The 15,861-nt window shown below is 45.6% G+C and overlaps 2 protein-coding genes across 6 annotated transcripts in view; one reads left to right on the plus strand and one right to left on the minus strand.

Moving 5' to 3' along the window:
• The window catches only part of BSDC1 (BSD domain containing 1), a 29,833-nt gene extending 17,335 nt beyond the window's left edge, over window positions 1–12,498 (plus strand). For 3 of the 5 annotated variants that reach the window (XM_083370027.1, XM_083370024.1, XM_083370022.1), the window contains exons 11-12: window positions 9,633–9,770; window positions 12,274–12,407. In XM_083370027.1, coding sequence (XP_083226153.1) covers window positions 9,633–9,755 — 123 coding nt within the window. In that variant the 3' untranslated portion in view covers window positions 9,756–9,770; window positions 12,274–12,407. Of the gene's footprint in view, window positions 1–9,632; window positions 9,771–10,374; window positions 10,484–12,273 lie in introns of those variants that run through there. The other 2 variants (XM_083370023.1, XM_083370025.1) reach the window with 2 other exon arrangements.
• On the minus strand, window positions 666–5,339 carry TSSK3 (testis specific serine kinase 3). The gene is made up of 2 exons (XM_083370028.1): window positions 4,996–5,339; window positions 666–1,649 (listed from the first exon to the last, which is right to left on the minus strand). The coding sequence occupies exons 1-2, from the start codon at window positions 5,165–5,167 to the stop codon at window positions 988–990; spliced, it is 834 nt and encodes a 277-aa protein (XP_083226154.1). The 5' UTR covers window positions 5,168–5,339; the 3' UTR covers window positions 666–987.
• Window positions 12,499–15,861: the final 3,363 nt, after the last annotated feature.

A 15,861-nucleotide genomic window follows, 5' to 3' on the forward strand; every position in this document is an offset into this window, starting at 1 on the left:
TTGTGGGACCAAACCTCTTAACAGGTGCTGCAGCCTTGTTCCCTTGCTAGCGCCTGGAAGCTCCGCCAGTATATTAGCCAACTAAGGAGTTCAAAATGAATTCAAACCGCTTTGAATTTGAAATGCCCCCTTTTGAGTGTGAGTTACTCTGGGAAACAGGCTCTTTTATTAATTGAGGGTGGTGTGTGTCTCAACCTCTAGAGTCTTTCCCCCTTGAAAAAACTGATCTGTTCCCCAAGTTTTCAAGCTGGCCTGTTTTGCACTCAAAGTGGGGTTTCCAGTTTGATTCTTTTCAAATTCAAAACGTACTACAAAATGAATCCTGGAGAGGCCGTCACTTGTCGGAGCCCATATTTTGTATAGCTGAGCTCCAAGTTCAGTTCCTGGCAGTCTCCAGGTTCTTTATTTCTGTCTCGGGGCCTCAGAAAAGGTCTGTCTTAGAACATACCATATCCTCAGTTATTCATCCCAAGATATGTGGAAACTTTGGCTAGGAATTCTGAGTTTGGTCATTTTGACCCATCCAGCAGGCACCAGGTTGGGAACGGTGTTCTAGCAGCTCATTTGGATTATAATACTAGATGGATTAGTACATTGTCATGGTGCATGAGAGCACCTCCTCCCCTTTTCCAACTGAGATATTCTGGAGACCAGCGGATAACGTGCTATTGAAGAACGGCGAAGGAGGAACCCTACGGGAGATTTCTAAGATTTAACATTGCAAAGAGATTCTGTGTGTCTCTTTCTGTGTGTCAGCAAGGAAACACCTTCACTCTATTTTTCTTGGTCTTTGACTAATTTCTAACCACCTGCACAGTCATCTTTGAACAAGGAAATGCAGTTCCTGATGAGAGGGGAATGTTTAAAATGCCTCTCTTTTCAGGGTGGATTAAGGATAGACTAGAAACTGAGATAACGTTAAAATATATGTGAGCATTTTGGAAACAGCCTGTCCCCTTTTATTTGGGGAGAATTTCGACATGGTCCTCAGGAACTCGCTAACCATGGGTGCCAACTCACTTCTTCGATGGAAGGCCTCAGGATCATGTCTGGTTCCAGGAGGCTTTTGAGAAGATCCTGGCATTCCTCAGAGATCCCCAAGTGGCCGGGGATGGAGACCCCTTTCTGTTGGTGGCAAAGCATCTTGGGAATGTCTGTGTCATCAAAGGGCAGGTTGGCACAGAGCATGACGTAAAGGACCACTCCCATGCTCCACACGTCGCCTTTCCTGCTGTCGTGGGGCACCCCCTGCAGCACCTCGGGGGCTGCGTAGGCCGTGCTGCCACAGAAGGTCTGGCTCAGCTCCTTGCGGTTCTTGGGGAGCAACTTGGCAAATCCAAAGTCTGTCAGTTTCAGGTTGAGCCCCTGCAGGAGGGCATTTTCACACTTGAGGTCACGATGCGCCACCCCACAGCTGTGGCAATAGCGGATGGCTTCTACCAGCTGACGGAAGAGCGCTTTGGCCCGGCTCTCGGGCAGGGGTCCTCCTTGCAGGACACAGTCGAAGACATCGCCGTTCTCTGCCAGCTCCATCACCAGGTAGATCTTTCCATCTGTGGACTCCAGCATCTCATACACCCGAATGATGTTCTTGTGGTCTAGGCGCTTGACAATCTGGAGCTCTCGAGGCAGGAATCTCTCGATAAACTCTAGGGAGGCAAAAGACAGAATGGCCAAAGTCAAGACAATCACTAATGAGAGACGAATATGCTCCTTGCAACATTCCTGGCTCCCAACATCATTTCTCTTGAGAGGGAGAATGGGTTTTTTCTGATGATGCTGAAAACATTTTTTCTCATATTATTTTGATTCATCCAGAATCCTGGACCTAAATCCTGACTAAAAGTATAACATAGCATCCCAGTGCTGTTCAGCTAAAGCACCCAGACAAGCCTATGGGGAGTGGGGCATTTAAGGAACAGAGGTTCTCAAAACTTTGCAGCGCTATGAGCCCTAAAATGAAATTGTGTGGCTTCCTTCAATAGAATTATTTCACTGAGCTTAGGTTGGGCAAGAAATAAACATACACTTTGAATAATGATTTTTTTAATCCATCGTGGGGGCTTTCAAACTTTGGGAGACCCAACTACCTACTGGGTTTTTCACGGGTGAAGCAGAGAGCACGTTTTGACATAGCTCCTACTCTGTCTTTGCAATACAGGTTTTAAAATACCACCCCCTCCTTGTTAATGGCCCCAGAATTGGGTGGAAGATAATGGTTCTGTATCTCTGACACATGCAGCCTCTAATGAATCCAAAGCTTTTTTGCGCAGATTATTGGGAGAAACGATCTCTGAGGTGAGTTTATAGGTCAGTATGTTAGGCGAACTCAAAAAAACATCCTTGTGCTAACCATGATAAATCTGTATAAGTAACAACTGCAGTGAAGCTTATCCAGCCGTTGACTTTGAATTTGTGTCAAACCCCAAGAAGAGGATGGGGCCATCCCCCAAAATCCATTGGACGAAATATAGTTTGACTATACAGCAAATGAAATAATAAAAGGATCCCATCAGCTGTATTTCATGATTTTCCTATTGGACCCCATTATATGTTTGAAAGTTTCAGATGGTGGGGGTGGGGGGTGACTGGGAAAACCTGCAAGTGATCATGGCCAAAGGACATTAGTAGGCAGGGCAGTCAGCCCCCGTTGGGACAAGAATTTATAAGGCTGTGGTTGTCACGCAAAACTCTGCATGACTAGAGACAGGTCTTCAAAGATGAAATCTCAAAGGGGTTCTCCAACAAGGATGGTTGGAATATTGGAAGTTGACAAGACCTGGAATGTCAGAGGTTAAGGGCGAATTTAAGCTGAACCTATACCTGAACCTGTACATGGCTGCTAACTTAGAACATAGAATAACTTGGAGGTCTTCTAATCCAACCCGCTGTCCAAGCAGGACACCCTATATCATTCCGGACAAATGGCTGTCCAGTCTCTTCTTGAAAACCTCAAGTGAGGAACATCTACAACTCTGGGAGGCAAGCTATTCCATTGATAAATTGTCACTGTCAGGAAACTTCTCCTGAGCTGTAGGTTGATTCTCTCTTGGTTTGTTTCCATCCATTGCTTCTTGTCCTTCCTTCAGGTGCTTCGGAGAATAGGGTGACCTCCTCAGTGACAGCCCCTCTAGTATTGGAAGACTGCTATCATGCCATTCCTAGTCTTTCTCTTCATTAGACTAAAGTTACCTAGCTCCCTCATTCATTGTGTGCTGCTTTAGCCTCTAGACCAGGGGTCCCCAACCCCCAGTCCATGGACCGGAGCTGGTCCGCAGCATGTCAGAAACCAGGCCGCGCAAACAAATGAAGCCCCACCCATGGGATGCAGGCAGCACAAGAAACCACGCTCCTTCCGGTCCACAGAAAAACCTCTCTCCACCAGAACCAGTCCCTGGGGGCCATGCTCTAGACCAGACATGTCAAACTCGGGACGTCACGTGACATTGCACGACGTATCGGAGCTTTTTCCCCATTGCCGGCAATGGGGTGGGCGCAGTTTCGATGTGATGCGTTCCGCCTGTGGGCTGGCAGTTTGACACCCCTGCTCTAGACCCCTTATCTTCTTGTTGCTCTCTGCACTCTTTCTAGAGTCTTAGGAATTTTTTGTATTGTGACCAGAACTGGACGCCATATTCCAAGTGTGATCTTACCAAGGCAGTATAAAGCAGTACTAATACTTCATTATATCTTGATACTATCCCTCTGTTGATGCATCCTAGGATGGCATCGGGGATTTTGGCAGTTGCAGTACACTGCTGGCTCCTATTTAAGTGGTTGTCCACCAGAAAAGATCCCTCTCACAGTTAGTTGTTGAGCTGTGTACCACCTATTCTATACCCGTGCATTTGTTTTTTCATGCCTAAGTATAAGACCTTACTTTTCTCACCACTGAGTTGTGTTTTGTTGGAGAGAGCGTTCCACATCTTGAGTCTATCTTCCAAAGAGTTCTCTATTTCCCCCAGTTTAGTGTCATCTGTAAATTCCCCTTCTAGTACTGGGCTTAAGACAGAACTGTGTGACTGGTTGCTTCCCTCCATGTAGATATAGTCCCGTTTGACAAAATTACACATGCTTAAGCATCTTTTTGTTACAAGTCTTTTAAAAAGTATTGATGTATAACTCATGCAGCAGCATATTCTGGAAGTTACCCCTGATCATAAATAATCACATCCCAGGAAGCCCCCCTTGGTTAGTCCCCATTCATTCCATTCTTTATCATCTTTTCTTTTGCATGAGATCCAATTTGCTATCAGTTTCCACAGCGTTTGAAGGGTTTGAAGAAATTGTGAACTTTCTGCCTGTGATGCCAAGGGCCCAACTAGAATAGGAAAGCCAGCTGGAAAGGTTCAAAATACAACTGAAGTAAGAGACAAGCCATCAACCAATCTAAATCTCCAGCCTTCCTGAAAGTTCCTGGTCCCTCATCAGCTTCCCCTTCCATTGTTTCCTAAGCCAGGGTCAGACTTTTCATCAGAAGAGTCAGATTGGACCAAGAACACGTGTAATCTCTGGGCAGACTGGAGCCATGTTAGACACGCTTGTTCTAAGCATGTCTGAAATGGTACTTACAGCTTGTTATCTTCAGCCAGATAAATATTTCTTGGCGAGATAGATGCAAAAGATACCAAAGTCAGCAAAATTGCAAATATACCACAGATGGTAGAATAAAAATGCAGAGAGCTATGTTTATAGGAACAACACACAGGAGCATCCGTGTGGGGCAGGGAGCAGCAAGTAAAATCACATATATCATGATGACATCATGGAAAGAACACAAATTGTTTAATTTGTATTGATGTCATAGTGGATTTCATTCTTACTGTACGGTGATGTAGGTTTTCTTTGGAAGAGGGACAAATTTTATTGGAAAGAATATTGCAGTGGGGAAAATTTGGCCCTTGGAAACTGAAATCCAATTATTTCTAAAAAAAAATGCCCTATCCCATTCCATCTGCTCTGTCATGCTTTAACTTTTTGTGTTCTGCTTCTTACCTTCTGGTCCTCCCAGTTTGTCTATAATTTTCACAGCCACTTTTCGTTGGTGTTTTTTTGAAAAGGCTTCTTTGACCTTTGAATATGTTCCTTCTCCAATGGTTTTGCCCATCTGGTAACCATGGGAGAGAAGAAACTCCTCCATCGTGTCTTTCACTCGCTCGTCTGTCATTCTCAGGACATCCTGTCATCACAAAGTCTATACATCGCTGTCCTTCTCCACCCAGGCCAGGGTCTGCATTGGCTGCAGCCCAGGATGCTAGATCATTTTTTCCTGCCCAGACAAGGTCCTTCGATGAGGGGTGAAACTGAGATTGGACATCTTGAAACTTGAGCCTCCATTGTGATGCAACCTTGTGTTACCTGAAAACCAGGGGGACAGGTAGGGACTTGGCACCAATGAGAGGCAGGCACACATCCTCCTCAGGAGAAGGGTTGCTCCAGGCCTGACCCTTCAGGGGGGTGTTGGGTTAACCTAACAAGAGGCCTAATGCTGTGAGGCCTTGGGTAAGAAATCATTGTAGCTCGTATTGTAGTGTAGGTAGGGCTAATCAGTATCAGGGTGGACATGGAGAGTTAAGTGGTCCACACCATGGAAGTCTGCCTGCTTGAAGCTACTTGGCAGGGTTTGGGCCTAGCTACATCAGGCAAGCCTTAAGAGTAAGTATCAAAGTCTGTCTTATTTAAGAAGATAATTTCTTAAGGAGTTGTACCAGTTGGACATACTAGGAAGAAGCTGAGCTTTATTTAGATCATTCATCCAAATTCAGCAATGGAATTGCTTAGGATAGAGAGATTCAGCATGGTTCATAAGAGAGTCTTTCCTCAGTCCTGGCTGGGAATTGCAATTACTATGTCCAAAGGGTACGAGATTATTCAGAAATCTGGCCCATACAGTCTTATATTGACAAAAATAAATCCTGGTTTGGATCTCTGAATTGTGACAGTGGTGTGGATAAAGACGCCATCTTTCAACCTACATGTGGATGTTTTCAGCTCCCAAAATAAATGATGGTATACCAGTCAACAACCACAGCGGCTACAGTTGAATGATGTTAGCAGAATACAGAATAACAGAGTTGGAAGGGACCTTGGAAGTCTTCTAGTTCAACCCCCTACTTAAGCAGAAGAACCTAGACCATTTTAGACAAATCGTTGTCCAGTTCCTTCTTAAAAGCCTCCAGTGTTGGAGCGCCCACAACCTCTGAAGACAAGCCCTTCCACTGGTTGATTGTTCTTACTGCCTGGAAATTTCTCCTTGGTTTAGGTTGGTTCTCTCCTTGATTAGTTTCCATCCTTTGTTTCTTGTCTTGCCTTCTGGTGCTTTGGAAAATAGGTTGACCCGTTCTTCTTTGTGACAATATTGCCTGTCTTGATGAGATCAAATTATTAGGCCAAACATTTGAAATATCACAACAGGAAGCCTCAGTGGTCATCTCTAAAGCAACAGAACTCTAGAACTGGTCTATAGGGACATAGGAGAACCTGTTGTAGACAGATATAGAAGTAGACCATTTAAGCCAATCTCTCTTTTTTTTCTAAAAAGCCAACTCAGAGTGCATCACAGCAGTTCCAAAGTAGGTGTGTTGAGGCACCTCTTCACCCTGATTTTGGTTTTGCTGTCAGGCAACCAGAATGATTACCTGTGTAGACAAAGACTACCTAAGCTGGACGTGAGAGAAACTGGAACCTGGGCAGCCAGGGCCTGGGCATGGCTGCTGCAAGGAAGCCTTTCCACTGTTAGCATCTTTGCCATGTTTAAGTAAGCATTTACTTTCTAAACCCTTTCAAAGCTCAGCTCCGTGGTAGGCCCATCACAAAATTGTGTAGGGCCATTTTTCAAGTTGGTGGCAGCTGTTTTTTCCCTAACCGGGCGTGATCTTCAGACTCCTCATTTGTTGTTGCTGGTGGTGGTTGCCAAGAGGTCACAGCTTCATTCTGTGGACTTCTTAAAGTGGCTTTTTAAATAGCATGGCTAATTTTGACCAACCTGGAAGCTGCCGTCCTGTATGTTGACAGCATGGATTTCATTCACAGCCAGGAGCTGTAGTTTAATGTTATGATGGATCAGGTCTGGAGAAACTGGAAACAGGCATCACGTGTTTCCCAAGAAATCTCCCACTCCTAAGAGACAACTTTGCTTTCTGTTATTTTTATTCTGTTATTTTTCTCCAGGTTAGGTAAAGTCTCTTTCAAAAAAAGCCCCAGAACAAGCGTAACTGCTGTAAGCCTGTAACCCAGGATGACTGGCAATCCACCTCATCAGGGAGAGTTTGGGAGGGGGGCGTTAACCTGGGGGGGGGGATTGGTAGGTGCTTCCATGCAAAACACTTATTTTTTGTTGTGAACATAGAAATATAAGCAAATTCTTACCTCCCGGTAGAACACAACATTATGTAGGAAGTATTAGTCTCCTTGCTCTGGAGGTTCATCTTTTTTATTATTTAATTTTTGGCTTCCTTGGTGGTCTGGAGATGGGTTGTTTCTTGCAGACATTTCATTACCCAAACTAGGCAACCCCATCAGTGTGACTTAAGGAGTGGGGTTTTTCTCTCATTTTGCATACTCCCGGCTTGCCCAGTCAGTGTGGGTGGGGGGGTGTCCTGATGCTTCCTTGATTAGGTTGTTGTTTACTGTTAGCTTGTTTGTCTGAAATGGTGCTTCCTTGATTGGGGTATTATCGCTTGCTTCTTGATTATTAGTCTAATGTTAATGTTGGTGTTGGCTGTGCTTCTCTGGGTGTTGACTGCTGATGAAGAATTTAGCTCTTTGGGTTTCCTGTTCGGCTTTTTGTCTCCTTTGAATAGCACATAGATGTTGTTGGCTCTGTGCCGATTGCAAGGCTGCCAGAAATTCCCTAGCGGTTCTGGACTCGGCTTGGCCTAGGATGGTCAGTTTCCCAGTTGCCCCTACAGTTAAGTCTGTCCACGTGATATAAAATTAAGGAGTTTCAGTCCTGCCCTTCGACTGCTATTGGTGTTCAGGATGCTCAGTCTTATTACATTTCTATGCCGCCCATTTCACTGGCGAAGCGACGTCTGGGTGACTTAACAATACAATAAAAAGTTAAAAGGTGTTTAAAAACAGTTAAAAGTAGGGAAAAATTGAATAAAAAATGAAAAGTTAAAAACAAAGACGACGAGCGGCCTGAGGAAGAGACGCTTCTTTACCTGGTCAGCCACTGCCAATATGGCGAGCCCCGCGGCCCCAGGCCAAGCGGCAGAGCCAGGCTTTTTGGCTTTTTCTATTGATCCTGTTGGCCTCTTCCCAGGAGGCTCTCGGCTCCCCATTCCTGCCCACCACACGGATGCCCGGAGCAATCCAGGAAGGCCTTTGGTGTGGGAGGAAAGGAAGGGCCTGAAGGGGATTGGTGGAGGCCTGGCATTCCTTAGCCTAGAACTCCAAGCGGTGAGAAGGTCAGGCCCCATTGTGAGGCGGGCGCCTCCCTCGGGCATCACAATGGAAGTGGCGCCCTGGCCTCTCTCTGGGCTCTCTCCCAGCCTGCCCTTCAAGCTGTCAGGTCGACTGTAGGGAGCGCTTCTCCTCCGCCTTCCTTCCTTCCATAGGTGAGGCCCGGTGGGGAGGTGGAGGCTCGGAGGGGGGCAGGAGGAAAGCCATGGGGGGGGTCCTTTGTGTCCATGGGGTGGGCAGTGCCTCCCCCCCCTTGCCCCTCAACCAGGAAGGCCTTCAGACTTCAGATCCTGGGTTTGAAGCTACCCAGTGAGGACGCTTCTCCTGCAGGAGTTTCTGTGCCAGGCCCTGGGTGCCGCAAAAGGCGCACGGTCAAAATTTAAGTGGCAAGTAGAGCCATGATATGTCCAGATACAGGGTGGTTATGAAGACGTTTCTAACAGTCTGTGATGCCGTTAAGGCTGGATTACGTTAATCAGGAATATAGAAGTACTAGGAACGTGCATAGGATCCACCTGCTGCATTCTTTAAAAATGTTTTTAAATTTTCATTTATAGGCTAGTTGACTCTTAAACATTATGGGTGACTTACAGTTAAAAGTCAAATATTAATGGAAAGACAGCTGACGAGAAGAGCAAAATAAAATAAAATAAAAACAAGATCCAAACAAGTCAGATCAAAACAAAAACAAACAAAAAACGAAGCAAAACTAGAAGGTGGATCCTTAGTCACTCAGTCCTTAAGGCCCAGGAGAAGAACCAGGTCTCTCCTGGGCGATACAATGGTGGAACCAGACAAAAATTGTGGGGGGGGGGCACTGAGAGAAGAGGCCAGGGTCCTTCGGTCACATTTCCAACTCTTATCAACTGATTCCCTACTACTTTTTCCACACACACGCACCCCATTTATGTGTTAAAATAATGTTGAGACGCTGCATGCAAAAAGTAAGAGCGCTCAAGTGGGAATACAAAATTCACACTCCTGCAATGGGCTGATGAATGTTGGAGTGTGGGGCCCCCAGAAATTCCTTGGCTCCCTCTATGGGCCCCCTTGTCTTGCCAGAGTAGCTGGCGTTGGTTTGCTCTTCTTCGCCCTCTGCCTTGTCCTCACGACCACCCTTTCCCAAGACATTTCTGGGGCCATCCGGGGGTCTCCGAAGTGGGGGTGATGTGAAGCATTGAACAAAGGAGGGCCCTCATCCTGCTCACCCTTCTCCTCTTCAACAGACAGGTCTGGGGCTCGGACATGAGCTCCCAAGAGACCCCACAAGCTCGGAGATTCCCAATAGAGGCAGGAGATTCTCCCAGCCTGGCAACGGCCCCCGAAACGCAGGAGCCTGTTGCCCCTGAGCGCGCTGCAACAAGGTGAGCAGAGAGTTGGCAAAGAGAAGCAAAAGTGCCCACGCGGCTCCTCGGCCTTTAAAGAGAAGCGTGATGGGCTTTGTGTTGCTCCAAGGGTGGGAAAGGGGGTCTCCCTTTGGAAAGAGAAGTCCAAAGGAACACACCAACGTCCTTTTAAGGATGCTGGGTGAAGGGCAGTTCAGGGGTGCAATCTTCCAGCAGTCACCAAGCTCCATGTTAACTTTGCTTAGAAAGCAAGCCCAGAGCTGAGCTTAAGAAGGTAGCATTGGAGAACATGGCTGTGTACAGGTGGTCCTCAACCGTTCATTTAGCAACTAAAGTTACAATGGCACTGAAAAAAGTGACTTACAACAAGTTGTTGTGCTCACAAGCATCACAGCATCCCCACGTAAAGGTAAAGGTTCCCCTGCACATGCGTGCTAGTCGTTTCCAACTCTAGGGGCCGGTGCTCATCTCCGTTTCAAAGCCGAAGAGCTTGTCCGAGGACGTCTCCGTGGTCATGTGGCTGGCATGACTAGACGCCAAAGGCGCACGGAATACTGTTACCTTCCCACCGTAGTGGTCCCTATTTTTCTACTTGCATTTTTATGTCCTTTCGAACTGCTAGGTTGGCAGAAGCTGGGACGAGTAACAGGCGCTCACTCTGCTACGCGGCACTCAGGATTCGACCCGCCAAACTGCCGACCTTCTGATCGACAAGCTCAGCTTCCTAACCCACTAAGCCACCGCGTTCCCACATAGATGTGATGAAAATTTGGGGGACTCAACACCTGGCATGTATTTATAATGGCTGCAGCATCCCAGGGTCACGTGGTCACTATTTGTGACCTTTCCAGCCAGCTTTTGACAAGCAAAATCAATGGGGGAAGCTGATTCGCTTAACAACCACCTGATTCACTTAACAGCTGCAGTGATTTGCTTAACATTGTGCAAAAAAGATCATAAAAGTGGTTGTAACTCACTTAACAACTGCCTTGCTTAGCAATAGAAATTTTGGTTCCAGGGCCTGTAGATGGGATGTGCAGTAGAAAAAAAAATGAAGTTGCAATTTACAAAAAAAGTTGATTATTTGTTGGAAGAGTTTCAAAATATATTTTAGAAAGGGGCATTTTTTCTAGGAACCTGGTCTAAAGAAACTAAGTTTGCATTACAGAGTAGTAGCTTATTGGTAAGAATTTAGGGGTTAAATTGGATTAAAGCAAGGAAAGCAGCAGATTGGAGCAGAGGCAGGAGCTGGAGACACTCACAAAATCATTGGTGGGGCTGTGGGCATGGAGGGCGTTGCGCGGGCATCCACCCCTTGCCATAATGAAGCCAAAGTGACCGATGCCCACGGTGTTCTTGCAGGGCAAGCTCCACCTTTTCATAACAATGTTGTGACATGGTGCTCAAGTAGCCAAGGGGCAGTTTGCATTAAAGCCAATGTTGCCATGACCTGTGGAGATTTACTTTGTCCTGCTGACGGGGCTGGTTCCAAAGATCTTTTAAGCAGAAGAGGCAAATTGCTGAAATGGTTCCATCAGAAGCTCCGCCCCTCCAAGTGTGATTTCTGCTACCCCAATTTTTCTTTTTCTCCCCACCCCCCTCGGTGGTGGGAATAGCTTATTAGGAAGTATATATGCCCAGGCATCTAGCAGCATGAGTGGGAATTATGTTGATGTTTTGCAGTACCTCAGTTTCCCATGTATTTAATGGTAATCTTTTCAAGCGATGCAAGACAAGCCTTAGGCACGCTCCGGTTAATGAGGGCCAGATTTCCTCCCCTGGATTAGATGATGGCAGTGCAGAGGAATTCGGGGTCTCAGGCACAATCAAAGTGTGTTCCATATATAGCCTTTATAAGTATAGGAAATATTTTATGAGAAAACACTTTAATTCAGGACCAAATTCTCTCTTCCCTCCCTCCTAGAACTTCCCCTTAGTGAGGTTATTTCCTCCTTGCAGTTTTAATTTTGTAGTCTTCAGAGATCATGCAGAGTTGCCTGCCGGGGTGTCACTAGAGCAGTATATCTCAATCTTGGCCACTTTAAGACGTGTGGAATTCAATCCTTACTTGGTTGGTCCACACATCTTAAAGCAGCCAAGGTTGGGTTGAGGGATGAATTTGGGGGGTGTTCTTTGGGGGTTCTTTTGCCCCCTTTCCCCTTTGAAATCTTGAAATTATTTACAGCTGAAAATCAGCAAGTTGCCAGTAAGGCAAAAAGGGGCATGGAAAGAAGGTACCTGGGCCCACATGTGGCTCTGGGTGTCCCTCTTCGTGAATGCCAAATGGATTAGATATGTGCCTTGTTTTGTGTCCCTTTGCACTGACCCTCCAGTCAGAGGAAGACCTGGAACAAATGATGTACCACATTAGGAAAGCAATTTATGCCCAGAAAAAGGCTTTTCTCCCTCTTTTTAAAGGAGGACATCCTGGGACCCATTTTGCCGCCTTGGGCGGTGTTGCACCTGCACTTTCTAACAAACCCAACGGTTTCCTCTCCCTCCCTCTTTTTCTCCCGGGCAGGCAGCTGCGAAGATGTCCAGGGTGCCACTGCCTGACCTTGCCCAACGTCCCCATTGATGTCTACATTGCCATGGGTGGGAGCCACAGGCCACGAACTACCTGAAGATTTCCCCAGGTCGGCTCAAGTGCTGAGGCCACAGCGGCTGTCCCAGGAAACACACTGACAGCCAGACAACAGTGAAGCAAGCCACACAGAACAGTGACGCACATTTTAATAAAAGGACACCTTAAAATGTTTCTGTGACGGTCCTTCCTGGAAATCTGCTTTGCTTCTCTCTGCCAGAGCCCCCCCCCCCTGACACCAGAGGGAGCCGAGCTGAGGCTTCAACAGAGGTGGGAAGCTCAAGGCCCGGCCTCAGGGAATCACAAAAGGAAGCATCCGTCGGGGGTGCTCAGAGTTTTCCCTTGCAGAGATTAGCCAAGTTCCCCAGTCCACCCACTGGATAATGTGAACCAACCAATCTCAGTAGCAGAGTCTGCTCCTGGGCTGCTGCTCCTCTGTCCTTCTCCCAGGGGACAGAACCGCATAGATCAGCATCTCTTCTCTTTCTTCCTGTTGGTTGCCAGGTCTGTGAGCGGGGGAGTTGAAGTGAGGGTCCGTGGGGACCCAGTTGGCTTCCAGAAGTGAAAGAAGGGGTGGTTCCATTCTGGCGCCCTCTTCTCTCTCTTGGCCTCTGCTGGAATGTGGAGGGTGACTTTTGAGTCAAGGAGGCCAGCTTCTGCTCCGGAACGTCTCCCGAGAACTTTCATACTCATCGTCATCATCAGCCATTCAGTTGCGTCTGACCCTCCCTGCCTCTTTCAGATCCGCCATGGTCATCCCGGTGTCATCCTTGAGAGTGTCCGGCCAGTGGTGCTAGAAGGGCCCCTTTTCCTTTTTCCACTGATCACTCCCAGCATGACTGGCTTTTTGAGCGAGTCATGTCTCATGACATGACCAAAGTATGATGGCCTCCCTTTGGTGATCTTGGCTTGGTTTTTTTTAACACATTGTGTGTTTTAATTGTAGTCACATGAATATTTGACTGAGTTAAAAAATCTTTTTAAATGGTCAGTTTCAAAGGTACTGTAAATACATTTTTTTACCTAGCTGGAGTATTAACAATACTCCTGTACTGACATTCTTTCCCCCCCCCCCAGACAAGGGGGGGCTCTCCTGGGCCTTTGAAAGATCTTGGTTTCCGGTTTTTGCTCACAGCGCTGACGGACGCATGGGAGAGAGTGCTCTTCCCACTGTCTTCTCCGTTGAGAGACCCTGAAAAGGGTTGAAAGTCGCCCTGGAGGGGTGACAACTGTGAGGAGGCCCTCCGAGTGATCGCGGAAGGACGGCAGCCCTCCGTTTGATCTGGAGCAGCTCCTTTGGACTGACGAAGAAAAGATCTGCCATTAACATGGCTGATCATCAAGCCGTTTCCTGCCGAAAGCCAAAATTACTACCAAGCACAACGAAAGCAACAAGGAGGATTTGGGTGAGAACTTACCTTTCTTATTTCCCTAACTACTTTCCTGTGGGAGTGTCCTGAAAATTTCTTCCCCACTTTTTTGGAAGAGCAGCATTTGCTTACTTGGGGAATTAAAGCCTCAAAAGAAATTTAAAAATATAATTAAACTAAACTAAATAACTAAGGGGAGGAAAGCCCTGGCAAATCTAGACAGCACGCTAGAAAGCAGAGACATCACCCTGCCAACAAAAGTGCGTATAGTCAAGGCTATGGTCTTCCCAGTTGCAATGTATGGCAGTGAAAGTTGGACCATAAGAAAGGCTGAGCGCCAAAGAATTGAGGCCTTTGAACTATGGTGCTGGAGAAGACTCCTGCGAGTCCCTTGGACTGCAAAGCGATCAAACCGGTCAGTCCTAGAGGAGATCAATCCCGACTGCTCTTTAGAAGGCCAGATCCTGAAGTTGAAACTCAAATACTTTGGCCACCTAATGAGAAGGAAGGACTCACTGGAGAAGAGCCTAATGCTAGGAAAGATTGAGGGCAAGAGAAGAAGGGGACGAGAGAGAAGGAGGTGGCTGGATGGAGTCACTGAAGCAGGAGGCGTGAGCTTAAATGGACTCCAGAAGATGGTAGAGGACAGGAAGGCCTGGAGGAACGTTGTCCATGGGGTCGCGATGGGTCGGACACGACTTTGCAACTAACAACAACAAAAATAACTAAACAACTGGATTTACACATTTGGAATATTTGGGGTACCAAAAAAGTTCTTATTGCTACGGGGGCCTACTCCCTATTTACTCTTTTAAGCTGGAATAAGAAAAATAAAGCAGAAAAATCCAAACTGAATAAAAGCTCTATTTGAGTCTGGAGAAAGATTTTACCTGCTATTGAGGACATCTTGTGGTGAAGCCTGGTATAGCAAGGAAACTTTCCTTTTATAGTGAGATATGGCTGTAGCCCAGATTTGTCCTTGGCATTATTTTTAAAGATAAGAACTTGAAACACCTGGCAGCGAAAACAACATCTAGGAATAGTGGAGGTGGACATTTGCTGACCCTTATCAAAATAGCCTAAAGACCTATCTGTAAACACTGTAGAAATGGAGGAATACTATCCACAACTTAACTATAAACTTATAATTGAAAAAATACTTGAAGCGACTGAATTAATGAACTCCAGACTGAAAGATAAAGGTACCAGCATAAACCTACCAAATGAAGCCCTGACTGCAGTTGATGAACTGACAATCCAAAAACCAACAGAAGAGGAAGAAATTAATCTGAAAACAGGGGACCTTAAATAACAACAAGTACAATCTACTGAGTGCTTTGACACCCAAACCTTGATCTCAATTACAAAACCTACAATCCAAAAAACAATAGAAGCCAAAGAAAGCAACACTAAGATGGAGAGTGTTAAGGATCTACAATCACACTTTATTGAGAATCCAGCCAGCCAAACAACAACTACAGCACTGGACATGACCTCTTATCTAAGCCAGATGGGACTGGAAGAAGAAAACCAGACTGAACCAACAACAACTATACTAGAACAAACATGGGGGTTTGATTTATTAGAGTAACAATTTAATGATTATAAAGAGGGCAGTGCCTTTGAAAAATTGACAACTGGATGGTCTCCCTTGATTCAAACAATGTGTGTAGGAATGAATGGAGACCCATTGGTATGGAAGCCAGCTTGGCACAAAAAGAAAGCTAGAGTTATATTTAAAAAATGGATTCTTTTCTTTTGTGATTTATAATGACAGAGCCTAATTTTTTTTTAATGGGCTAAAGGGGAGTCTTTAATAGATATAAATTGACTTTATATTTAGGATTTAGACTTGTAAGGGAAATGAAAATCAGTTTTGAATTATATTATAGAACTTGGAATGATATAATTAATAATTGATGAACTAAGATGAGAAATAGAACGTATTTGTGAAATAAAATAAAAATTATTTAAACAAACAATACATGTATTTTAGATATGACAACTATTATATAATGAAATAGGGGAATTTGGACTTACCCGAAAACTGAATATTATGGATACTAAAGGCTAATTCTGAGCACTGTAACTGAAATTAGGTAAAATTTAAAAACAGGACATGGATAAGTATAAGTTAAAATATATTGATAATTGT

Source organism: Vipera ursinii (genome assembly GCF_947247035.1).
Source record: "Vipera ursinii genome assembly, chromosome: 9".
Classification (NCBI taxonomy): Eukaryota; Metazoa; Chordata; class Lepidosauria; order Squamata; family Viperidae; genus Vipera; species Vipera ursinii.